Source organism: Monodelphis domestica, chromosome 8, assembly GCF_027887165.1.
Source record: "Monodelphis domestica isolate mMonDom1 chromosome 8, mMonDom1.pri, whole genome shotgun sequence".
Taxonomy (NCBI): Eukaryota; Metazoa; Chordata; class Mammalia; order Didelphimorphia; family Didelphidae; genus Monodelphis; species Monodelphis domestica.
This window is the reverse complement of record NC_077234.1, coordinates 185,861,587-185,887,387: the sequence shown is the minus strand read 5'-3', so window position 1 is coordinate 185,887,387 and position 25,801 is coordinate 185,861,587. Positions and strand designations below refer to the sequence as shown.

Below are 25,801 nucleotides of genomic sequence, written 5' to 3'. Positions count from 1 at the left end.
GGATAAGCAAGGCTCCTTTTAAAACATTAATTCATAAAATAAGATGAACTTGATTTGCTGACACCACCTACTGATAATTTTAACGTAGGTGAGAAAAAGTTTGACTACTACCATGGACCTTCCTTACAGTTTCTTCATCTGTACAATGAGCTGGAGAAGGAAATGGCAAACCACTCCAGGATCTCTGCCAAGAAAACCCCAAATGGGGTCATGAAGAGTCATGTCTGTATGACTGAAATGACTGAACAATAACAACAATCTGGAGATACCTGGCTTGCTATCACCTATTCCCTTCCCTCCCACTACTACTTACCATTGATACTACCATCACTTCTTTTGGGGCTGGATTTCTTATTGTCCATATTTGACTTTCTCATTTTGAAACTTTCTCCCCTTCCCTATCTGAAAAGAATATAGGACTATTAAGGGTTTATTACTATGTACTAGGAGGGGAGTTACAAATATAAGTTAAATTTAGAAGATTGTGGTGGTCTTAAGAATTAATCTTGGTTCTACATGCCATGAGGAGGAAACTCAGAGCCTTAGTCTTTTTAGATTTGTAATATTTCTTGCTCTCTTTTCTTCCTGATCAATGTTCTAAACCCTCCCCCCCCCAAAAAAAAAGTACTTCCAAGTCTCTGGATGGTAGATTTGGTTGGTAAGGCTGTTCTGGTAACTTGATCTTTTGAAATTTGCTTTCTAAATCTTTATTTTTAGGTCCTAGGGAACAAGGGTTCCTGTCAGATTTTTTCTTCTAGCAAGCATCTCTTTCTCTACTGCCCCTTCTTCCCTTCTTCCTTCTTTAAGGTCCTTAGGGTCTTTAAGACCTCATAATTTACTGCTCCTCACTTGTTTGTTTTACTAAGACTTGCTGGCCATGGCTTTGGAGAAGCAATATTCCTATTCACTGGTTTCATTAAATAAGAGAGATTCTTCCATTTCTAGCCTCCAAAGTTAGCTGCCTTGGGGCTTCAGATTTTGTGTCTCTTACTTTGTCTTTTCCCTGTAGATTTTGATGCTTTAGCCCTGAGAACTTTCTTGCCTTCCCTCTTCACCTTACATTCATCCTTTCTATCTTAACAAGATTGTAGCAGATGACTGACCTTGGGGGTGAAATTTACTTCCATTTCATGATTTCAAATAACATTAATCCTTGTGGCATTTAACTATAAGAATAGATTTCTTCCACTCTCTGCCTGAGCCTGGCTCCTGCTCAGGTTCTGACCCTTCCATAAGATATTTCATATCGATTGAACTGAAAGGACAGACTCCTTTGAGTCAATATATACTACATTGCCACCTTGCTCTCAGTTACTGAGTTACTGACTGTGATCACTCTCCTATCTTAAGGTATTGCTCGTGTCTCATACACTTCCCTTACTTCTTTCAAGGCAATAATACAGTCCAGAATTATGATTACATAAATACATAGGATATAGAAACAGAACAAGGAAGAATTCTAAATGATAGCCTTCATTTTTGCAGATGAGAACTGGGCCAGAGAGCTTGTAATTTGACAATATAACTAGTACATAGTAAGTTGAATTTTAGAACCCTGGTTCCCATACTCCTAGACCACTGCTTCTTCTACTCTGCCACATGGCCTTTTAGGAATTCTATATAACCCTACAAGCCTTTCTAGCCTTAAATCAATGATGCTCTGCTTTTATAAATTGTTGTAGATGGGTTGGGGGTCTGGTGAGGAATCGCTAGGTCGATAATGACAGAGACACAGTTAGTTATCCGTTTTGTCCTTCTTAGGAAGAATCTTCCAGACCTTTTTATTCACTGCATAATCCTCAAGAGTTCAAGTTATTACCACACTCTCATGCGGCCGCAGAATAGAACTTTAATGGAAGCTTCTCAGCAATATTCTCAAAATATGTCCTTGATGTAGGTTTAGGTCTCAGCCTAGCCCCCTGCCTTTGCTGCTGCTTCTCGGAACTGCTCTCAGAGAATTGAGCCATTGGAGTGATGGGGCACACACACACACACACACAAAAAATGAGTCCTATTGCTCTTTCATTCCTTCATCCAGTTGGGTTCCTCTTATTAGTAGGAAGCATAGGCTTAGAGCAGGAAGGGATCCTAAATATAAAAAGACATAACTAGAAGCTCATTATGAGAGAGACACAGAAAGAGATTGGATTTTTAAACCTTTACCTTCTGTTTTCGAATTCATACCAAGTATCAGTAAGGGCTAGGCAACTGGGGTAAAGTGACTTGCCCAGGGTCACATAGCTAAGAAGTGTCTGAGGCCAGATTTGAACCTAGAACCTCTCAACTCCAGGCCTGACTATCCACAGAACCACCTAACTGCCCCCATGTTATATTTTATCAGAGCATTTTGGATGGCATATATCATGTGTCTAATAATGAAAAGCTCTTAGTAAAATTGTCGATTTCATGTTATGGTAAACTTTTAGAAATTTAGGAATAATATAAAATATTCATAATTCAGTGCTTCATTTATCAGTGTTAAAGCTATTTGCAGAACTTAGGTACTTTGAGGGATAAATGGAAACAATGTAATCTTAGTGAGTAACTGAAAATATTAGCAATTATTTTATGATCTGGCACTGTCAGTAATCTTACTGTGTACAGAGCACTGAACTCTTCATAATAAATTTTATTCCAATGATGGTTTCTACTTTAGAGATTAGAATTTACTGATTATATAAGTAGGTCAGATATTGATTATGGTATAGGCTTTTTGTCTGTTTTGGTTCTGACTTGGTATTGTGGAAAGGAAATAGATCAGGTGGGTCTGTAACTTCTTTTTAAAAAATGTTTTAAACCCTTACCTTTTCTCTTAGAATTGATACTAAGATTCCAAGGCAGAAAAGCTAGGTAATTGGGGTTAAAGTGACTTGGCCAGGGTCACACAGGAAGCCTCTGAGGTCAGATTTGAATCCAGGTCCTACCGACTATGCTACCAAGCAAATGCAAGTTTGGGTCTGCAACTTCTTAAACCCAAATCCTCGGATGTCCTTAATAAGCCTTAAGGTTTATAAAGACAAAGAAGGAATAATAGGAGCAAGAAAATGGAAGAGGATAGAAAAGGGTATTTTAGAAAGAGCTGTCATGTAGTAGTAGAAAATTGGTTGACCTCAGCCTTATGAACTAGATGGAGTGAAGGGTAGTAATACTGGGGGGGAGGAGGGAACATTTCTATGCAGCTGTACCCAATTATAATACAATATTCAGATACAGTTATGTGAATTAAAAGATTATATTTTACCCTTGAGCTTATTTATTTTTTTAATTGCTAGATTTACTTACAGACTAGACACTACTATACAAATCAGTTCCTTCTCTCAAGTTGGTTACATCCTAATGCTGGAATATAGCACCTAAACGGGAGCCAGAAAAGGGGGTTGGGGTAGGATTTGGGTAATCAAGCTGGGGGGGGGGGTGAGGCTGCTAAGCAGTTGAAGCATAGGGGAAGCTTGGAATGAAGCAAGCACAAGCATGGTTACTTATTTATTTTTGTTGGTTTGTTAGACTTTTAGCAATAGTTCACTACATTTTTGTTAATTTGATTTCATATGTTCCCTATTTAGCAAATTTCTGAATTTCATATCAAGAGAAATGTTTAGTAATTGATGCCTAGTATGTGAAAGTATTAATTTTACCTTATTTGAAATGACAAGATTTTCTCTTTTCTTTTACATGAACATGCTTGAGACATTTCTATCCTAAAAATGACTTGTTAGTTGGCAAATATAGTGATGATTAAGTGAAATTATTTTTTTTGTTGAATCTTGTTTGCGCTAAATAGTGCTGATATACTCAAAAAAGTTACTTAAATTCAGAGGAAAAACTAGTGCGTTGTTTAGAATAGCATTGAAAACTTTATTTTAAATAGTTTTTAAAAAATCATTAATTTAATGTAGTTTCATTTATTGCAAAGTAACCGCTTAAGTTTGATTTGAAAAGAAATACCTTCCTTTATGGAAAAGCTCATTTGTGTGTTCTAACATAAAATATTTCATTTCTTTCAAAAGATTTTCTGACTGTTTTCAGTGATTTAGTGTCTAACATTGCTCGAAATTCAGGAGTATAATAAATTTGGTTAACATTTTCTATTTCATTTCTTGATAACCTTAAATATTTGCAAAGTTCTAAATATTTCATTCCAATCCTTTGAGAGCTGATGATTTTCTCAGTGAAGGTGGCTAGATGGAAGTTATTTGGAGGCTTAATATTAATATCATTATCAAATTACTTGATGAACTAATAACCAATGAGTACAAAAACCTAGAATTCTATTGTGACATTTTTCAATAGGTATGTTGATTCATTACTTTTTTTGCAAAAATTCATTTTATTCAATTGGCATCAAATGAAACAGGGATATAAATCAGGAAATTAAATGAACTCCTCTGACATTAGTCTGCCATTTAAATCAATTTGCTGGTGATAAAAGTTTCTGCCAGTGAAACTTTCATTCTAGGTAAGTTAGTTTTTAGACTGAAAATGTCCTTAGAATCCTTCTTCTTATCCTATAATTAAACTATCATTTGGTTGCTATGAATTTTTCATTCTTTTTTTTTACTATATTCTAAGCCTTCAAAATCCTGTTTGTAGCCTTCCAGAAGTCTTGAATTCATTCTGCTTATTAGATAGAAAGTATTTTATGATAACTGATTAGATCAGATCTAATCAGAATTGTTTCTTTTCCCACATATGGATTTTATGCAGTCAGCTCTCAAGTCATTCTATTACATGTGACTTTGTAGAAACGGTAAGGAAATTTTGGTCTGCTCAAGAAAGGCATTGTTCAGAAGACACATTTCTGGCAGTTAATAAAAGAACTAAATTTCCTCAAATACTGTTTGATTTTTTTAAAAAATATTTTGATCATAATGCTCAAGATATTTTCTTTATTAAAGAAAAACTCAGAATGCATTTAAACAATTAATTTAATGCCCTGCTAAAGAGGATTTCATTCAATTCACCAAATATTAAGTAGTTATTGTATGCCTGGCACTGAGCTAATTACCCTCAAGGAGTTTATATGGAACATGTATTAATTTTGTTTCTTGAGTAAAGAATAAAAAAGAAAATAAATCAATAATAAAAGAATACCCTTTAAAAATTATCTTTTGTTATTTTTGAAGCTTAAAAAAAAAAGACACCCAGAATCATAGTCTTGGAGCTGAACCTTACCTTAGAGATCACCAAGTTCAGCTTTCTTATTTTGTAAATGAAAAAACTGAGGTTCAGGGAAGTGACACAGAAATAGCAGAACCAGAATTTGAACCCAATTCCTTTTATTTTCCTGAATTATTCTCCATGCTTTCACCAGTGTGTCCATTTAGAATGTTTTTTTTCCCTTAAATATTAGGAATGTGATTTTACATAACTAAAAAAATGAAGACTTGTGATATCCATAATTGCTCAGGGACATCGTTTAGAACACTAAGCAGAGGAATGCTATTATGAATGTGAAAATACTATAATTAATGTAAAAGCTCTTAACTTGGGGGCTGTGAATTTTAAAGGTTTTTTTGATAATTATTTTAGTATGTTGTTTTCCTTTGTAATTCTGTATTTTATTTTATGCATTTAAAAGATTTTAAGGAGATCTCCAGGTTCTATCAGGTCCATGGTACAATTGATGTGAAAAAGAACCTAATATCTTTCTAAAAATATAAACAAAGTGTGGGAAAATAGAAAAAAAATGAACACTAATACTTTGAACATTTTTCCTCAATTCCATTATTTTCTGAAGTTTACCTACAGCACAATGTTTTATTTTCTTTTGTCTGTGCATGACTGCATGTGAACTTAAAATAATTTAAGCAAGTCTAATTCCTATTTGTTAAAATTTTATAAGAATCTTGAGTTTGTGTTTGCTGGAGCCCGAAATAAAGACATTTTGAGAAAACTGTAAGGGGGTTGGGAAAGAGGGTATAGGATGGAATCTTATTCATAACACTTGCTATTGTTGATATACTAAAATAATATTTTGAAAATGAGCAGTTTATTTTCTCTTTACCTGAAACAATATAACAAACATAAAGCTAGTGAAACAGCAGAGTATTTTAAAGGATTTTTTTCCCATCTCATGTTGGTTTCAGGCTCTAATTTTGGGATATAACTGCTCTAAACATCCATTTTATCCTATGAATCACAGGGTTTGCTGAATATGATTTATTATTCCTTTTCACTTTTTTTTATCACATCTTCCTTCATTTTACCTTAAGACAACTTTTAACTTATTTATTGTCCTATGCAAGCTGCCTGACCTGCAAATGTAACAGATTTCACATAAGTATTTTTATCTATTTTGGGCTCTTTTATATAAATTAATACTGAAGATAAGTTTGCTTTTACCCTCTGGCAATACAAACATCCAAGTCAAGTTCCTTCCAAGGGACTTTAATCCAGTCAAGGGTTAAAATGACCAGAAATTATCCACATTAAGCATCATTTTTCATAAAACTTTATTTTTTCTTTTTCCCCCTAGGTAAACCTCCATTTCTCTCTCTGTGTGCTTTATATCATTATGATCATTCCAGCTGGGAGAGTTGAATGTAGATTACAATTAATGCTCTTCCTAAGTGATAAGCAATGTAGACTTAGACGCAGGACAAGACTAATCATCTACTTAGCATTGTACTACGGGTCCTATAGGTAAGGTTGAGAGAGCAGTTCTATCCTTCTCAGTTGGTTATAACTTTGGTTTTAATTATTTCTTCCAGATGAAAACTCCAAGGCCTGGGAATTTAAGATCGAGGGATAATATAATGGACCCTTCTTCCTTTTAGTGACTAGAGAGTTGAAACATCAGAATTTGAAGGTTGTAGCCAGTCATAGTTTTTTAGTTCAACAGCTCTTTATAAAGACTGACCCTGGAAGTCTTCAGTAGTGTTCCAAAATTAATCAAACTTCATAGTGGAACTAAAAACTAAGATGAGAATCCTTTGAAAGTTAATGCAGTTTGTTGCCTTGTGGTGAGATATTCCATAATATTTAAGCCTGCCTCTACTCATCTGTATTTTGTATTATGGTTTACCTTATATGCATTTGTAGATTTGTGAACAGGAAAATAACCCCTAACAAAAGTTTTAATTTCTCAAGGGGTGAGCAGTGCTCCACCTCAGTAAGGATTGTCAGCTTGACATAGAGAGAAGATTTCTATCTCCTCATCTACTTTTTCAATCACACTGAAAAAAAGATTAGATAGTTGAATATCATATACTCTTGAGATACATCATTTCTGAATATCATGATTTGGGGATAATCTAAGGCATTTTTAAAAATTCAGCCTTTCTATCCCATGTAAGATACATTTTCTTAACATCTCAGCCCTGCAGCTGTGTGTGTTGGGGTACATCTAATCCCTTCTACTGGGGAGACTATACTGGTGAATGGCTACATTAGGGTTAGTGTTACTCAAGTGTCTCCTCAATATAGTGAGCCTTTTGTGGGAGGGGGGAGTAAGGAAGGAGGGGTTTAGGCTGCCCAGGAAGGGGCGAACCATCATCCAGGTAGAAGTAGAGGAGATCAAACCTTCTGTGCCAGGCCACAAGAGAATCAATCAAATATCTTAAGTCACCGTTGTCCCTTCAAGCCTGAGTCAGAGAGGAAAACCTAGTCTCAAATTTCTAAAGATTCAACTTTACGGTTTATAAGTTAGAAAGTTATTGTGTGTTTCCATGTTGGTGGGAAAAATTTAGGGTCTGTCTTTAAGTATTCCACAGATTTTAAAACATTCCTCTTAATAGTGAAGACTATTCACTCCACAGCCTAGTGCTTTTGCTCTCCCCTTTATGATGTGAAATTGGAACTCCTTTCTATTTTGTATAATTTCTTAAGACAACATTCATTACTTTGTCCTAAGCAGGATTCCTAGTACATCAGCAAATTTGTCTAGAAAATAGCATGTAAATTCTTTATTGAAATTATTTGACATCTCCCTTAGAAAAACTCACTTTCTAAATTTTATGCCTATGGATATTATCATATATCAATGTAAATATGTCCAGCTCAAAGAAACTTTGATGTATGAAAAGACTTGCAAACATTTTGATTGGGTGTGATTAATTGTACACATTTTGTAAAAGAATTCACATCCTTTTAATAGCTTCTTGATATTAAAAGGCTAGTTTTATAGAAATTAATTATGTACATTTTTAAGTCACATACCGGAAAGTTTCATAAATTTCTAGGCCAGATAAACAAATATGGAGTATTTCTCAAACTTATTATAGCTCTGGTAAAAAGGTAATTTGAGTACTGCACAATGAATTTTGAATTCAGGAAGTTCTTATTAACTGATATTTTCTGTCTTTTGCAGATTTAGAAATGGCTGTTGCTTATTGGAATTTAGTCTTATCTGGAAGGTTTAAATTTTTAGATCTTTGGAATAAGTTTTTATTGGTAAGTATTCTCCCCGTTCCCACATTTATTACTGCAAATACTCAAATGCCACAGTCAGATCTCTAGATTATAAGATGGTGCTTTCCTCTAAAAATAATTGTCTAATCTTTTTAGCAACTGTAAACAGGCATTAGGAACACCAGGATGTTCCACTGCACATTGGAGAATCCATTGCCTAGAAAAGCAGTCACGCTGCTTGCCAGAATTGGGACAAACGTGAGTTTAAGTCTGTTTTTAGAGAAGGAGTTCCTAGGACAGATACATCAGGGCTGCTCTAGTCTAGAGTTGGCCTAGTAGAGCCTCCATCTTGGTCTGACCCTTCAGTTAATAGGACTTGTTCTAAGGTCTTGGTTTTCTCATATTTTTTTAAGTAAAATTTTTTTTTGGTTACACTTTTCTTCATTCTTATGACGTTTTCTATTCAGCTAGGTGGCATATAGATAGTCAAGAAGACCTGAGTTCAACTCCTCTTTAGATATTTAACTAGCTGTGTGATTCTGGGAAAATCACTTGCCTTTCTGTTTCTCAGTTTCCTCAGCTGTAAAATGGGCATGTACCTATCTTGAAGGGAAACTGAGATAAGCTGAGAATGTTTGTAAAGTGCTTTGCAAATTTTCAAATGCTATGTAAAGACCAGCTATTATTATATATTTGAAGATTGTCATTCAGTTCTTTTCAGCATTTTATTTTTAAAGCTAAAGCTATTTACCATTACAAATTAGTCTTTATTAAAAATTATTAGTTTCATCATATTCATTCACTAGAAATTAAATAATAACAGCTATCTTTACTTTTTCCTTATTAGAAAAACAATTTGTATTTCTATTTTTAGGTTGTTTTGTTTAAATGTATTTTTAAAGTATCAAAGGAGACAAAAAGATTTGTCACCTTTTAAAAGAGATATCATTTGTACCAGAGGCCTGTGACAATTTGTAAAAACTCAGAAAGTCTGCTAGCCTTGACTCCATTCCACAAAAATTTATTAAGCACCTTATGTATGTAAGGCAGTGTATTCTGTGGTGGGTATTACAGGATAAAAGCCAGTAAGTGAGTTCTCCCTGCAAGAATATCACAGGGCCATGGAGAGAGCACTAGATAGACAGTAACAAACAATACAAAGTGAAGTGTTATAAGGACCAAAAAGAGATTCAAAGTCACCTAGAACTATAGAAGAAGGGAGAGATTAGGAAGGGCTCCCTAAGACAGGTTAGAAGACTAGTTGAATTCAAATTCTGCTCTAGACTTTTAACTGTTTGTTTTTAAAGTAAAAATAATCCTATTAATATAAACTTTTTTTTAGAAAGAAGGAAGAATTGGGAGTTGGAAAGAATGACAGGAAAAAAACCTGCTTTCAATAAGGTCTTAATGTTGAATCAAACTGAAACAGTCAAAATCAAAGGTGTTTTTAAAGTTTGCCACAGGCCTCTGACTCATTTATCTTTTTAAAAAAGACATGGTGACAGAAAGCCATTTGCTTTCTTAATGCAGAAAAAGAAGAGCCAGGGTTAGATTAAGCCATTATAGGAATAGTCGAACCTTGTGTAGAAGTTAATGCTACTTAATTTGCCCACAGGCTTTTGTGTTTATTTAAATCTTTTTTTCTTTTTCAAATCCTTAACTTCTGTTTTAGGATTAATACTAAGAGTAAATTCCAAGGCAGAAAAGTAGGAGGGGCCAAGCAATTGGGTTCAAGAGACTTGTCCACCATGTCATACAGCTAGGAAGTATCTAAGGTCAGATTTGAACCCAGATCTTCCTGACTCCAGGCCTGGCACTCTAGCTGCTGTGCCACCTGGCCACTCCTGTTTCTTTAAATCTTGATTTTTCTTTTTTAAGATCTTTCCTTACAAAATAAATGCAGAAGTTAGTAACAAGAGATTCATTTGTAACTTGAGCTATAATTTTATTAATTTCTTATGTAAGGGTAATAAGCGTATTTACTGGATCATACACCAATCTGAACTTTGTTCCCCACCTGGAAAAGGTAGGCCAACCATGCAGCAGTAAGCCCAGGACACAAGTTCACCTGAAAGAAACAACCTAAATTTGCAAACATATTCCTCAGCACCGAAATAAAAAGTCTCTATAGGGCTAGTCTTAAAATGGCTATAAACTTCTTACTCTTATTTTGGTTTACTTTTTTTAAAAGGTACACTAGGGAAACTAGGTAGCACATTGGATAAGAGTTCCAGGCCTGGTTTCAGGAGAACCTGGGTTCAAATTTGGTCTCAGGTATTTCCTAGAGCAGTGTAATCCTGGGCAAGTCACTTAACCCCAATTATCTAGCCCTTGCTAGACATTGATACTAACACAGAAGGTAAGGGTTAAAAAAAATAAATAAGTAAAGGCACACTAGAACTTCTGTATAAATCATTTACCTAGCTGTCTTTCAGAAAACGAAGTCTGCTATTGTTATCTTAAGATCCTCTAGAATAAGCATATTCAATCAAATGGTAGAACATAAATCAGCCATCTTTTTCCCAAGGGCTAAGAGTAGATTTGGGAGGGAAACCTCAAAAGGATGAAGCAAAAAGTCATCCCCTTCTGGCTTGGCAGGTAAGTAGTAGTATCCATATTTGAACAATGGATTTGATTGCTACAAATTTTGCCTTTTTAATTAAGATTTTTTAAAATCAAATACAATTCTGCTTTTAAATTCTAGAAATTCTTTTTTTTTACTATGGCAAATGGCTTTGACAACCTATTATGCTATCTTTCTAGGGATAACTATGTAATTCTTAGATATCAACATTTATTTCTATATATTAGGAACATCACAAAAGATCAATTCCAAAGGACACTTGGAACCTTCTACTAGATTTTGGAAATATGATTGCAGATGATATGTCTAACTATGATGAAGAAGGTAAAGACATGAAGATTTCAGAGATGTGTTTTGAACATTTCACAAATCTAACATTTCATTAGTGCAAAATTAACTTTTTACTTTCAAGCTTTATATCCCTACCCCAAAAAATGCCTAAAGTTTAATGTCTAAGCTAGCAACAAAAAATATTTTGGCATTTTGTTCTTATGTTGTATTCTTCTCTATTTGAATAGGACATTTTAAAATTTTATCATACGCTACCTATATTTGAGATCTTGTTTTCAGATTCGCCCTTTTAAATTAATAGTATGGTAAAGTAAGTAAACAAAACTCATCAAGTCCTCTACTCTGAGCAAGTAGGCACTTTATAAAATACACAGTCTAAGGCAGCATTGATGAACCTTTTAGAGAGTGCGTGCCCAAACAGCACCCTCAAGCCGCCTGTGAGCCTCCTGCATTAGTCTAGACAGCTGAGGGAGGAAGTGCTCTCATTGGATGGAGGGGCGGGGCATGTGAACATCCTCCCCAGGCTCAGTGGGGAGGAGAGTGGCCCAATGTCGCATGCCCCCCCCCCCCCCATGCCACGTATGCTACATCTTTGCCAACACAGGTCTGAGGGCTGGGTCCAGTGCTCTAGGAACTTGTCACCCTTACGGAGAAAAGAGAACCTGAAGAGCTGTCTGGTAGCATATTGCAGCCTGAAGGGCTTGGCGGAATTGACCTTGGACCAGGGTGGACTGGGGAGGCTTCCCAGGGGAGCCGGAATGTAAACACTCGTCAAGTAATTGTGCAGTGTGAATGTGCAATAAATGCCTTCTTCTAATCTGTATTGTGTTTAGGAAAACTATGAAGGATTATAAGATTAGCTCATGAGACTCCACATGAACTGGACCTTGATAGATAAACAGGATTCAGATTGGTGGAAAGAAGTGAAGAAGGCATTCCACCATAAATGTACGTGTGCTAACTGCAGAGTGGAGGCAGAAGGAACACAGCATCCCTTGTGGCACATCGCCAGCCCAGGCGGAGATTAGGGGAGAGGCTGTGATGGAAGAGGAGGTTAGGAAAGTGGGCTAGAGTTCTAGGCTAGGGAAGGCTTTGAATGCCAAGTAAGGAACTTAGATTTCTCTTGTGGGCAACAGTGAGAATAAATCTATTTTTACATTGCTTTATACTACAGTGTTCAGAATTATATTGTGTAATGCTGAGGTATGTTCATTTGTACCACTCCTAGTGCCTCATATCTTTCTGACATAAGGGGTGATATATATGGATATAGAGAACTCCTCGTGGAGGAAACTCCCACCACTGCAGCTTGGCCCCTTCTCTGCAGCTTAGTTTCAGAGTTGCCCAGATCACTGAGAAGTTAAAGGACTTCTCCAAGTCATATAGTCAGCACATGTCAGAGGCAGGACTTGAATTTGGGTCTCACTGTCTTCCGGATCAACTGTGGCCCTCGTTTATTGATTCTGTGATTCATAAGATCCATTAATGCACGATCCCTTCAATTCTTGATATTTAAATAGTAGGACAGCGAAAGCTGCTTCTGTGACTGTCGTCCTTAAAGATTATTTGATTTTCTTTTAGGAGCGTGGCCGGTTCTTATAGACGATTTTGTGGAATATGCACGACCAGTCGTCACAAAAGGGAAGCGCAGTACCTTCTAACCCCGATTATAAAACTGGACTGAAATGACAACCTTAATTGTATCAGGTAATGAAGACATTTTGGCCAATAACCATGCCATGGTTCCTGATTTCAGTCACCGTGGCATGCCACTGACCTACCTGAAATCACCACTTCTCCTTTTCTTCAAGAAAATGATGCTGATTCAAGGACATTGTAAAAGTTGCTCAGAAGATACCAGGATGCTTTGGGATATATTGGGGTTTGGTTACTGTATTGTTTTTGTCATTTGGTGAGAGAGAATTGCATGATTTATACTTAGGAGAACTTAACTAGAGCCCATTTTAATTAAAGCTGCACAGCATGTCATTCAGCTCATGATCTAGGGTGAACACCAGCAGTTCCTACTGTAATTAGAGATTATAGTGTACTGACATATTTAAAAGCAGTATTTGTGGTATGAATTAAGTCCCCATATAAACCTGAAGTAGTACGTTATATTTTTATACAAGTCAGCATTGTTCAAAGTATTTACCCTAATGATCATGTTCTTGTAATGGACTCTTACTGACACTTTTATACTCAGTGCCAGTACACTAGATTATATTTTTTATATCAATTTGCCAGATCTATTTTTTGTTTTCATTTTCTTAACGTTCACCTGAAAATCATTGAATGGTTTGAATACCCTCATTTCAATTTGCACAGTGATGGCCACACTTCAGTCTGTGACTTAAAGAAAAATCTTCAGATTGTTTACAAATCAGTGGGCATCCTTTACTTTGTGAAAAGCTTCTTGAACTTCCTGAGAAGTTCACAAATTATTTTTGTTTTGCTCACAAATTATTTTTCTTTACATTTAAAAATGGTATTTTTCCATTTTAAAAATATTTCTTTGTAAGTTGTGAATTTTGAATTCCAAGATCAAGTAATCTGATTTCTTGCAACCATCTATAATATGTCTAATGTATCTCAATTGCAGTCATTTTTATAGATTGTACGTATTTGAAAACTAAAATATTATGATAGGCTGGAACATAATAGTCCAGGGGGAAAATCCCCCTGATTTGAGTGGACAGATTTATCTTTGCACTATGTAACTATTTCTGTTTTTCACTTTGTTACCATGACCACGGCAGTGTGGTACCAAGATGAATTAGGTATTTCCTCAAAGCATAAATGAAGCCTGAGTTTCTCTTACTCCCGGGTTGGTAAAGAGCTTCTGCGTAACTGTGGAATCTCGGTATGTAGGACTGTCCTACCTCAGCTGGGAACAGAGGATCCATGTTATTAGCCCCTGACCTGCACAGCACAGTTCTCACCTTGCTTGACTCTGCAATTTGACCTTAAACAGTGCTGGGGATTGGCCTTTTTAAAGGATGTAAGGCAGGTTTCCTTTAGCTTCCGTACCACATATTCAATGCAAATTGACTTGTGAAACTAGATTCTTCCTGAAAAACTTGGCCAATCTGTAGACAAAAGCAAGGCCCACCTTTCTGTTTGCTAAAGTGTGAACTGTGATTTGGATTAGAATTCTTCTAAGAAAGGCAGTTTGATTCCACACTGAAAGAACACTGGAACAGGATTCCTAGCAGCTACGTGAGAGCTTTGTGACCCAGGGCAAGTCATTTAATTCCTCTGAACTTTACAAAATGAAGGGATCAAAGGAGATGATTAGTAAAGTTTCTTCCAGCTCTGACATTCTCATCTCTTTCAGTTTGTTCTGCTATGCAATTCACATAATTCTCAGCCTCCCTTTAAAAGAAATATTCTTCAGTTGTGAGTTTTCCCCCTACAATAATTATTAGAATATCAATTATATTGGACGATATTAAAAGGATTATACCCATTATCCTCACTTCCACTGTATGAGTTTAAATCATGCATGCTATTAAAGTGGTGACTTGGGGGAGGGGAAAGAGGGAAGAGCTTGTATTTATTTGTCTCATTTGTACAGATTTCCTGTGCTGAGTCCTTAAGAAACATCCAAATAAATCATTGTGTGTATTTGTTTTTGCGAGTCTTTTTGTTTTCAAAGTTCCACATAGAGGAGATCAAACTTCTGGTATGGGGTTGGCCTAGTGAACCTTTCATACACCTCTAGCTCTAGCATTCTTTATGCTTTTGGTTACTCTTTACATATTACTTGCTTAGATATTTACCACTAGATGTCAGTATTTCTGTCTTTAGTAATGGGAGTGAGGAAGAACTGAGAATACAAGAAAACAACAAATTTCCTTAAATACCTTTTAATGTATCTAATTTATCGGACCTCTTTCAATCATGTAAAAATACAGTTTAATAATTTTCTTTTAATATAAAAATACTTTCACAGATTTAGCAAAACTATCATAGAGACTTTGTATTATTAAAAGTGGTTGTTGAAAGTTTGAGGTTTATGGCCTTCCTTTAATTAGATGCATTAAGTATTTTGATGTATTCCAAATTGTCACTAGTATGAGCTACAAGTCCTCATTGTCATTGAGTTACTTGTTTCACAAAAATTTTTTCTTACCACTGTTTAAAGACACATTTCATAGGTCAAATTTTTCAATATATTGATTTTGCCAACCATTAAAACCTTTAAAATAAGAGATGTCTCTTAGAGGGTGGGAGAGAAATGACAAGGGAAAATGTTGGTTATGTAAAAACAAAATATGTCAGTAAAATGTATTTTTAAAAGAAAAACATTTAATAGTAATAAAAATATTTGGCTGTAAGATTTTGTTTTGTCTTTGTTTTTGGCAACCCACAAACCATTCTTGTTTTAAACCCATTTCTCAGATGATGTGTGATGTTGTAAACATCAAAGTCAAGAACATTTAAGAGGACTTCCCATAGTAGTTAGATGTGCTTCTAAGCCCAGATGACAAGAATACAATTCCTCTCTTTAGAATGAACTATATCTTGAGGATGAGAACAAGTTTGGGGCAGTCCTGGAGGAAAGCCAGTGTTCTATTCAAAACTTTTTAAAAAACTTATTTTTTTTTTCTTTTTTACAAAAGGAACACTGAAATAGTTCCTTCCCTCCAGGAGTTTCTTTTGGCAGTTTTGATCCTGGTCCCTGACTTCTGAATTAGTACCAACTGTCCTGGAAAATTCTCACCTCTTTCCAACACCACCTACCACCTAGAACTCAAAGGAATTGGTTGCAGATGACCATTTCTCCCCTCCCCTTCAGACCTCACTTCAAGCCTTGATTTGGGATATTTGAATGTTGTACTATGAAATTGGTAAGTTGATCCTAAGGCTGCTTTTAGGAACATTTAGACAGAAAGGAAAGGGGATCTATATTGGATAGTATCCTATCTCTAAAAGCAAATACTAATATTCTCCTGAACATAGGGTTAGGTGGTATCCGTGGCCTTGGTAGGTAATGGCTCCCCCCCCACAGGGGGTCTTCTCAAAAGCTTGAATGGCCATTCAATGATTGTTTATAGGGCAGTAGTGTCAAACCTAAATAGAAACAGATCTCTTCATTGTGGCATGTTATAAAGGCACAAATAAACATTCTATATTCTATTTATTATACTTTTATTCATTTTTGTTTGATATTTCCCAATTATGTTTTACATTGATTCATACTGTACCTCAAGTTTGACACCTGCTTTAGGGAAATTCTTTTGGAGGTATGGACTGAATTGGGTGGCCTCTGGGCCCTTCTAACTCAAATTCTTTGAATGTGGAAGCATCCGAAGGGGAATCAAACTTAATGTTCTGGATGCAAAGGAACACGTCTAAAGTGATATTTCTCCAGCTGGGGTGTTGGAAGGAGTTATAGCAGGGTTAATGGAAGAGAAACGTCCCTGAAAGCAAACTGGTATATGTTAATGGTGAGCTGCCACTTCCTCCTGGGTCCTTTTTTGCTATCCACCTTTGTCTCTGAGGGAGCCAGGTAGCAAAACAAACCCTAGAAGGCCTGGAAACAGAAAGACCAGAGTTTAAAATCAGCCTCATATACTTAGTGGCTATGTAACCGCTGGGCAAGTCAATTAATTTCTGTTTGCCTCAGCTTCCTCAACTGTAAGATGGGGATCACAATAGGGCCTACCTCCAAGAATCGTGAAGATAAATGAGATAATTTTAAAGTGCTTAGCATGGTGCCTGGCACAGAACACCTTAATAAACGCTTGTTCTTTTCCTTTCTCCCAAACTTAAGGGCTATGTTTATAGTGAATTTCTAGGGTAGAGTAGCAAAAACTGGTTTTGACAAAAGCTCTTCTAACAATAACCAAGAGTTTTGAGAGGGTAGATATAGATAATGTGGTTGGGGGGGGGGGGGAGGAACATCTAATCATATATTCCACTTCTCTAGGTCATTTTAGGACTGAAGCAGACAAATGTGACGGATTATTCCCATATGTAATTAGCTTACTCTTAATGCTTTAAGTTTTTCAAAATTAATTAAATTTAAAAAATTAAACTAATTAAAATTTATATTTAAAATTTTAATGTTTAATACTTATGTTTAAAAATGTTTTTAAAAATTCCTTTTCTGATTTCTTTGGGAAAAAATGATATTACTGGGTCAAAAGGTATGCACAATTTTATACCCCTTTGGGCATAGTTCCATATTGGTTCACAACTCCAATAGCAATGCCCAAAGGTCCCTATTTTCCCCCATCTCCTCCAGCATTTACCATTGGCTTTTTCTGTCATGTTAGCTAATTTGATAGGGATGAGATCTTAGAGCTGTTTTAATTTGCATTTCTTTGCTCTCCACCTCCAGAGAAAGAACTGTTGGAGTCAATGCAGATCCAACTATTACTATTTTCCCTTTAGTTTATTTGGAATTTTATTTGGGGGTTTTTGTTTTATATGAGTATTTTCTTACAACATTGAATGATATGGAAATAAGTTTTGCAATATCATACATATATAACCCAGATCAAATTATTTACCATCTTCAGAAAGGGGGAGAGAATGGAAAGAAGGGAGACAATGTGGATCTTATAACTTTAGAAAACTTTTTATTGTTATTCCGTGTCACTGGTAAAATAAAATATATATTTAAAATAACTTGCATTTAATCCAATGATTTTGAACATTTTTCATGTGAGTATTGATAGTTTTGACATCTTCTGAAAACTGCCTGCTTATTAAGTGGAGAGCGGCACTTATTTTTATAAATTTGACTCTGTTCCTGATATATTTGAAAAATGAAACTTTTATCAGAGAAACTTGCTATAATTTTTTTTCTCAATTTCCTGTTTTCCTTCTAATTTTGACTGCATTTGTTTTGGTTTGAAAACTTATATTTCATGGGTGCAGCTGAGTAGCTCAGTGGATTGAGAGCCAGACCTAGAGATGGAGCTTCTGGTTTCAAATCTGTCCTCAGATATTTCCTAACTGTGTGACCCTGGGCAAATCACTTACCCCCATTGCTCATACTTTACCATCCATTCTTCTGCCTTGGAGCCAATACACAGTATTGCTTCTGAGATGGAAGGTAAAGGTTTAAAAAAAATTCTTTAATTTCATGTAATCAAAATGATCTGCTTTACTTTACGTGGTCCTCTCTATCTCTTGTTTGGTCATAAACTCTTCTCTTATCTTTGGGATCCGACAGGCACACTTTTCTATGCTTCCCTAATTTCCTTATGCTGTCCTTTATGTCTAAATTATGTACCCATTTTGAACTTCTTTTGAAAGCATACAATGTGAGATGTTGGTCTGTGCCTACTTTCTGCCAAATTGCTTTCTAGTCTTCCTAGCAATTTTGGTAAAATGGTGACTTCCCCCCCAAAAAACTTTGATGTTTGGCTTTATCAAAGACTATTATGATCCTTTACTACTGTGTATTACATGCTGAATCTCTTCCACTAATCCACCTTTCTATTTCTTTGCCAGTATCAGATTGCTTTAGTGTTTACCTTGTAATATAATTCAAAATCTGGTACTGCTAGGCTACCTTTCTTCACATTTTTTTCATTGATTCCCTTGATATTCTTGACCTTTTTTTCTTCCTCCAGATGAATTGTATTATTTTTCCAAGTTCTATAAAGTACTGCTTTTTTAAAAATTGTTAATATATTGACTTTTAATAAATTAATTACTCTATAGTTCATTTATATTTTTTAACAATATTTTATTTGGTCATTTCCAAACATTATTCATTGGAAACAAAGATCATTTTCTTTTCCTCCCCCCCTCCCACCACCTCTCCTATAGCCTATAAAGTAATTCTTAAGTAGTTTGATTGGCATGGCACTGAATAAGTAAATTAATTTAGGTAGAGTTGTCATTTTTATTATATTGGCTTGGCCTCCCCATGAACAGTGAATATTTCTCCATTTCAACTAAGTTTCTTACAAGATCTGATTTAAGTCTCGAGGTCTGGAGACTTAGCCTGAACTCAGCTTAGAGAAATAAAACATTATTGATCATTGCTTTGAGGTAACTGCAGGCAATAAACATTTGTAGACACATAACATTTTTAATACTGTTGACAAGGTATTACTCTTGACTTAAATCCTCCAGCAAATGGTTAAAGTTTCAATTATTGATTTGAAAATTGAGTGAATTCATGAAGGTTCAGTATGACTTCAACAAATTCAGGGTAGTCTCTAATTCACTGTAACCCCATAAAGGTATAAATCATTCAGTGGCTTTGCTACAACAACAGTTTCCAAAGAGGGAAACTTCTGTAATATGTACAGAGGGGAAGCAAATCAGGAGTATGAAAAGACATTTTTTAAAAGACCCTCTGGGCTCTTTCTGGGGGTTGATTAACTAAGAATTGCTTAGCAGAGTTCTTCCTCAGTGTGGTTGAGAGAGAATCGCTGGGGGAAGTTTACAAGAAAGACCCTGGCACTTCAGTCTTCTCATTCTTTAAAAGAAAAGATGCTAGGATTTAGCCACATTTTCTCATTGGTTGATGTGTAAGAGGTGGCACCTGCAAATCCAGAAAAGGAGTGCCTTGCCATATAGAGGAAGCTCCTGACAGTGATACAATGACCAATATAAATGTCAGATGAGCAGACAGAAAGCAAAGGCTTAGATTCAGCAGCTGGAAAAGGAAAAAAAAAGTTAGCCAGATCACAGACCTCAAGATGGACAAATTTAAGGCAGCTCTGCTCCTGGGAGCTGTGGGGGATGCTCTTGGTTACAGGAATATCAGCCGGGAAAACAGTGTTTTAGGCCCAAAGATCCAGGAAGAATTGAAAGAACTTGGAGGACTAGACAAACTGGTGCTTTCAGCAGAAAAATGGCCAGTGAGTGACAACACCTTCATGCATGTGGCGACAGCAGAGGCTCTCATCACAGGTAAGGTTGGAACTATCCAACCTGGGCTGGTAAGAAAACAGAAAAAAAATATCCACGTTGATAGTGGATTGCTCAAAACAAGCCTTGGGAACTGAGTGCAGTTAAAAGCCTAAATTGCCTTTCATCTGGTGGTGTTACCTGATGCCGCTGCTAAAAGTGGCAGTTTAATATACACCAGTGCCCCGCGACAAGTTATATATGTGGAGTATTGTATTTCTCATGTAGTCTTTCGTTGGATAGCCTGAGTATTTTTTTAATTAGCCAAAAGCAAAAAAACATGTTTTTAAACACAGCATCTTTCTTGCCTTTTTTCCTTCTCTAAGGTTAACCAAAATAGTTTGTATAAAGGCAGAAAACTGTCAGAGCTCCAACAAAATCTTTTTTTTTTAATTTTCCTCTGTAGAAAATTAGCTTTCTGGATATGAATTTGTTTCAGAACAAGAAAAACTAAAGAAAGTGGGAGTAGAACTAGTCAAACTACATGGAGAGGTTATTTCTCACCCAAAGGATGTAGCATTATAAAATTCCCAGTGGAGGAGGGATATAATTTACCATATCAAAAACATTTGCCAAAATGGATACCAACTTGGGTAATTGTTTGCCATTAATCAGGAAAATGCCTTGAAATGTCAGGTGGCTGTTGACTAACTTGTCTTCTTGGGCAGAATTTCCAAAGTTCTTTTTTGCCTCTGAACAAATAGTCAGCAGCACTACAGATTCTAGAATCACAAACTATTTACACAAGCAGATAGAGAAAAATGTGTCGATAAATGTCAAATGAATTTCTCAAAAGTCTTTTTCCTTTTTATAAGCAACTTAATTAAATAATTAAATTAGAACAGCTTTACAAATTAAAATTTTAGAGCAAGTACTAAGCCATTGAAATCTCAATTAAGCAATTGACTTCATGATTGTATCTGCTGCTGACATGTTAAATTTAGTCCAAAGGGTCATTGTGTGGGAATGCTGATACATAGTTCTCAGTTTGTGCAATGATGAAATGAACATGATTCCTGGTTCTTGAATATTCACCTATATTTTGCTTGTCTGTAAGCTTTACATAATTAAACAGCACGTAATTGACCTGAGACTATTAATAGAACTTTGACAATAGTGACCAAATTCCTGGGCAGTACAATTATATTATTTACATCACATTTTTGTAAATATTGTAAATTTGTAGGTCATTTGCACTGTTTGTCATAGAATTGAATATGTGTCAGTGTCCACATACATATTTTCATTATTGATACTAATGCTTTCGTTTTGGAAGTTCTCTTAGGCTGTAGAAAACAGGGCTATGTTAGCTCATTTTTCTGGTGCTTGGGACACACCTGAATGCCCTCTAGGTGCTTTTTATTGGCAATAACTTTCCACTTGAAGCTGATGAAGTTAAACTCCTTTTTGTAACAAAATGCTTGCTTGAGAAAGTGAAATACAGAATTGCAACATTTCAGCAATTTTCTTAGTGTTCTTTAAGGGTGAAGATTGTTTTCTATATATGATACTGCCTTCTGACATTAAAAGGAGAATTGCCTTTACTCCTCCAGTGATTACACCTCCCCTCGCATTTCATTTGATAGCTCTCTCAATTCAGTGGTATGGTGGCTTTTGCGTATTATAGTTCTGAGTGGATATCTTTTTTTGTTCTCTTGACTGAAAGCTCCCGTAGAACTGAAACTTTGTCTTATCTGTACTTTGCATCTCCCTTTCCCCCCTAAGACTAGCCCATTCTCTTATACAGTGTCACTTAATGTTTGTTTTATTGCTCTATGGAGAAAAAATAAAAGTAGTCCTGGAAGATTATCTTCTTCCTCCTGGAAATTCACTCTCAGGATTTCTCATGGAGAAGTTGTTCTCCAAATAGGCGGTCCTCTTTAAGAAGTATACTGTAGTCATTAAGGAATTTTTACTCTGCTTACTGTAGTTCATTCAAATGATTAGTTTTATCAGTTATGTACAAACTGTGATTTCTATAATCTGGTTTTATGAAAAAAAAAATAAAATTAGGCTTAGCACTCTTATCATCAGCCATTATACAAAGTGATGAAATAATGTGGTATTTTGAAATAGAATTTTTTTTCTTCCCTAAGCCAAACCTAAGAACAAAATTATTAAGTTTTCACTGATCTTTATAATACATCTGAATTTTATTGAGAGGGTAAGCTAAAAGGACTGGAAACTTCAGTGAATTTTATTTCTTGCCTTTGAAAAAATATTGCTTTATAATCTGAAGTTGTCATTTTTATCCATTGTCATTGATTTCAGAGCAATAATTTTCTTAATATATAAATAGCAATGTTATAAATGGTGGCTCTTTCATTCCTGGATGGGCACTCAAAGCATCTGCTTAAGCCAGAAAATACCTGAAGTACCACACTATTTTCTTTCCACTTTTCTGCCTGCTCTCTCAATAGCTAAAGTGACTGAGGGCTGTCCAGTACAGAAAACACTGTGTGGAGCCTTGGATGAAATAAAATTCATGAAGACATCCTCAACGGTAGCATTCTCAATATGTAGTTCCATTTCCTAACTGCTAATTGATGGGAAACGGATTTGTTCCAATTTTTCTGATTCTTATGGATAACACATACACACACATATGTGCATAGCTTATGGATAATACATGCATATACAGTCTCCCTGTATATATAAATTATTTCTATAGTATATGCATGTATGCATGTTTATATCTACATCTATATAGTCTTCCAAATTCTGGGGCTTGAGCTGTCCTAGTGTTAATGAGGCTAATCCCAAAGTTCCAACAGAACTGGGCTTGTGCTTACCACTGTGATCTTTCAAATATTGACAAGGGTGACTCGTGGCTTATTGTTCTGAGCAAATCATAGATTTCCCCTCAAAAACAGAGATGCATACTCACTGGATGCCCGGCACAAAAGCCAAACACTGGCTTCTCCAATACTTTGATAAGTATGTGAGCTCACTGGGATGGGCTCTCTTTTCAGGGATACAGATCACAGTCCATCCACGTTGCCTGTCCCGTTTGACTCACGCCCATGCCCTCCACTGGAGGTCTACCATGTGTGATGTGCCTTTCTCCAATTCTTGACATTGAATGACGAATCCCAGTGTTCGCTCATTATCCCTCAGTCTCACTATGAGAGTTATACATGTCACTGATGGCATCTTTTGTCCTGATGCTGCTTCTCAGTACTTGAATGGTAATATGTTACAGCCTGCTCACTGCCCTTTGAATGATCTTAAATGTTAATTCTTTTATTTAAGAAAATGTACTCTTGGCCCCTCTTGTTGAACAGGTTGAAGGGGAGGGGCACTCTAAGTGTGGCAAATTATATATACAGCAGATTCTGTTAAGATGTTGAATTATTTTATTTTTTAAACCCTTACCTTCTGTCTTGGAGTCAATACTGTGCATTGGTTCCAAGGCAGAAGAGTAGTAAGGGCTAGGCAATGGGGGTTAAGTGACTTGCCCAGGGTCACACAGCTGGGAAGTGTCTGAGGCCAGATTTGAACCAGGACTTCCCATCTCTAGACCACCTGTCCCCAAGATGTTGAATAATTTTAATAAATTGCTTTTTTCTCTTTGTTTTAAGGGATATTGCTGCTTATCATTTATTACTTAAGAGAAAATTTTAGCTCAGAACCAAATAAGCACTTAATATATTTGCACAGTAAATTCATACAGTAATACAAAATCCTGCCACATTGGTAACTGTCTGACCTTCAAGAATCTCTCTTTCACAGTCTTCCTCCTTAAAAACCTGGTTTTCATCATCACTGTGACATTCAGCCTTTTGATTTTCTCCTAATCTATCAGATATTCTAATTTAGGATCCCTCCTTACTCAATTGACCCCTTACGATGAGCCAATCCCTTCCTCCTGACAATTAAACTTCTACTACTTCCATCACTGGTTGAGGGCAAACTACCATCTACCTCATCCAGTGCTACTCCTGTATGACCAATCATTGATGGAGAAAATGATGAAGCCACACTGCCTGGATCCCTTGCAGATTTAGAAAATGGAGGACTAAGTCCTCATTGCTCCACATTAATGGAAAAATTGACTTTAGAGTCAGGAAACTTAGGACTGAATCCCTCCGCCACTTACTGTTTGATTTTAGATTGCCCTGCCAAAGCTCATTTTCCTCATCTGTAGAATGGGGATGATGGCAAGATCTTCCCTACCTTCTCAGGGTTCTTGTGAATAAAATACTGTAAATTTCAAAGTGTTATTATGTACTTGTTATTGATTTTATCCCATTCCCCACAATAATTGTTCCCCAACTTCTCAAGTCTCTAGCTATACCTACACCCACACTTTCTTCGGACAGATGACTATCCACTACTAAGAAGACTGAGGCATGAATTCCATTAATCCCTCCTCCACTATTCTAACTAGTGTTCTCATCAGTCCTTCCCTCAACCTTGGGCTAATTCCTCTGCCCCAGATTCCAACCCATTCTGTTCTTTTTTCGACCTGCTCTGTCACCCGTCTCTTCTCTACTGGCATCTTCTCAGTCTACAAATAGGATCAGGTCTACCTAAGCCTTGACCCCATTACCCTGAAAACTGTCATTCTTTTCATGATCCTACCATTCTGCTCTTTGTCTGGTTTCCTAATCTTGTAGCCCTCTTTGGCTCTTCCCTTCCTCTCACCTCATGTGGCCAATTAGTTGATAAAAACAGTTGATTCTCTCTTGGCATTACCTCACATTGATCCATAAATTTCCATTCTCTTAAGTCACTTTACTTAAGGTTTTCATCTCTTCACACTTAGACTATTGTAATATTCTTCTCACTAGTCTTGCCCCCTGGTCTGTGTTCTCAAATCCATTCTTTGGGGGACAGCTGGATGGCTCAGTGGATTGAGAGCCAGACCTAGAGGGAGGTCTTAGGTTCAAATCTGGCCTCAAACACTTCCCAGCTGTGTGACCCTGGGCAAGTCGCTTGACCCCCATTGCCTAGCCCTTACCACTCTTCTGCCTTGGAACCAATACACAGTGTTGATTCCAAGATGGAAGGTAAGAGTTTAAAAAAAAAATCAAATCCATTCTTTAAATCTTTGCTCTGATCATGTTAAAAATGTGGACAGCAAGCCTAGAGACCAAGAAGTTCTAAGACCTTAACCAGCAACAAGGCAGCCAGTAACAAGGCAAGCAACCCATGAAAAGATCTCTCAGGAGCAGCAGAAAGCCTCATGAGAAACATTCATGGAAAAAACATGGGTGGGAAAGGGGACAGGAAGGTGGCTCAGTGAACAGACATCCAGGCCAGGAGATGGGACGTCCTCAGATTCTTCTTAGCTATGTGACGCTGGCCACGTCATTTAATCCCAGTTGCCTAGCCTTACTGTTCTGCCTTGGAGCCAATACTAAGTAGTAAGTCCCAGAGAGAAGGTAGGGGCTTAAAAAAAAACCCATGAAGGTGGGGCGGTCAGAAAATGACCTCTTTGCCCGCATTACTTGACCGCTCCTTTTGATGCCAGAAATTCTTCTTTTCCTATTATCTCCCTTCTCAATGCCTTCCAGCTCCTCCTTGAGGCCTCTGAGAGGGTAGGTTGTGTTTGGAAAATAAGCCGTGACAGGAACTTCAGCATTCTGAGGCAGCTCGGATTCTCTGACGCAACAAAGGTCACAGAGACTGGACAAATCCTATCTTGCCTTACAGAAAAACATCTTTTCCGCCCAGTCCCGCGGCTGAACA

The 25,801-nt window shown here is 36.4% G+C and overlaps 2 protein-coding genes across 9 annotated transcripts in view; both read left to right on the top strand.

The window, feature by feature from the left end:
• DCUN1D2 (defective in cullin neddylation 1 domain containing 2) overlaps positions 1-15,564 on the top strand; it is a 29,626-nt gene extending 14,062 nt beyond the window's left edge. For all 7 annotated transcript variants that reach the window (XM_007501241.2, XM_007501243.3, XM_056807237.1 and 4 more), the window contains exons 5-7: positions 8,309-8,391; positions 11,161-11,257; positions 12,806-15,564. In XM_007501241.2, coding sequence (XP_007501303.1) covers positions 8,309-8,391; positions 11,161-11,257; positions 12,806-12,885 — 260 coding nt within the window. In that variant the 3' untranslated portion in view covers positions 12,886-15,564. The remainder of the gene's footprint in view (positions 1-8,308; positions 8,392-11,160; positions 11,258-12,805) is intronic.
• A 4,242-nt stretch (positions 15,565-19,806) lies between these two features.
• Positions 19,807-25,801, top strand: part of LOC100016373 (inactive ADP-ribosyltransferase ARH2) — a 62,215-nt gene continuing 56,220 nt past the window's right edge. For both annotated transcript variants that reach the window (XM_001364760.4, XM_007501246.3), the window contains exon 1: positions 19,807-20,110. In XM_001364760.4, coding sequence (XP_001364797.1) covers positions 19,897-20,110 — 214 coding nt within the window. In that variant the 5' untranslated portion in view covers positions 19,807-19,896. The remainder of the gene's footprint in view (positions 20,111-25,801) is intronic.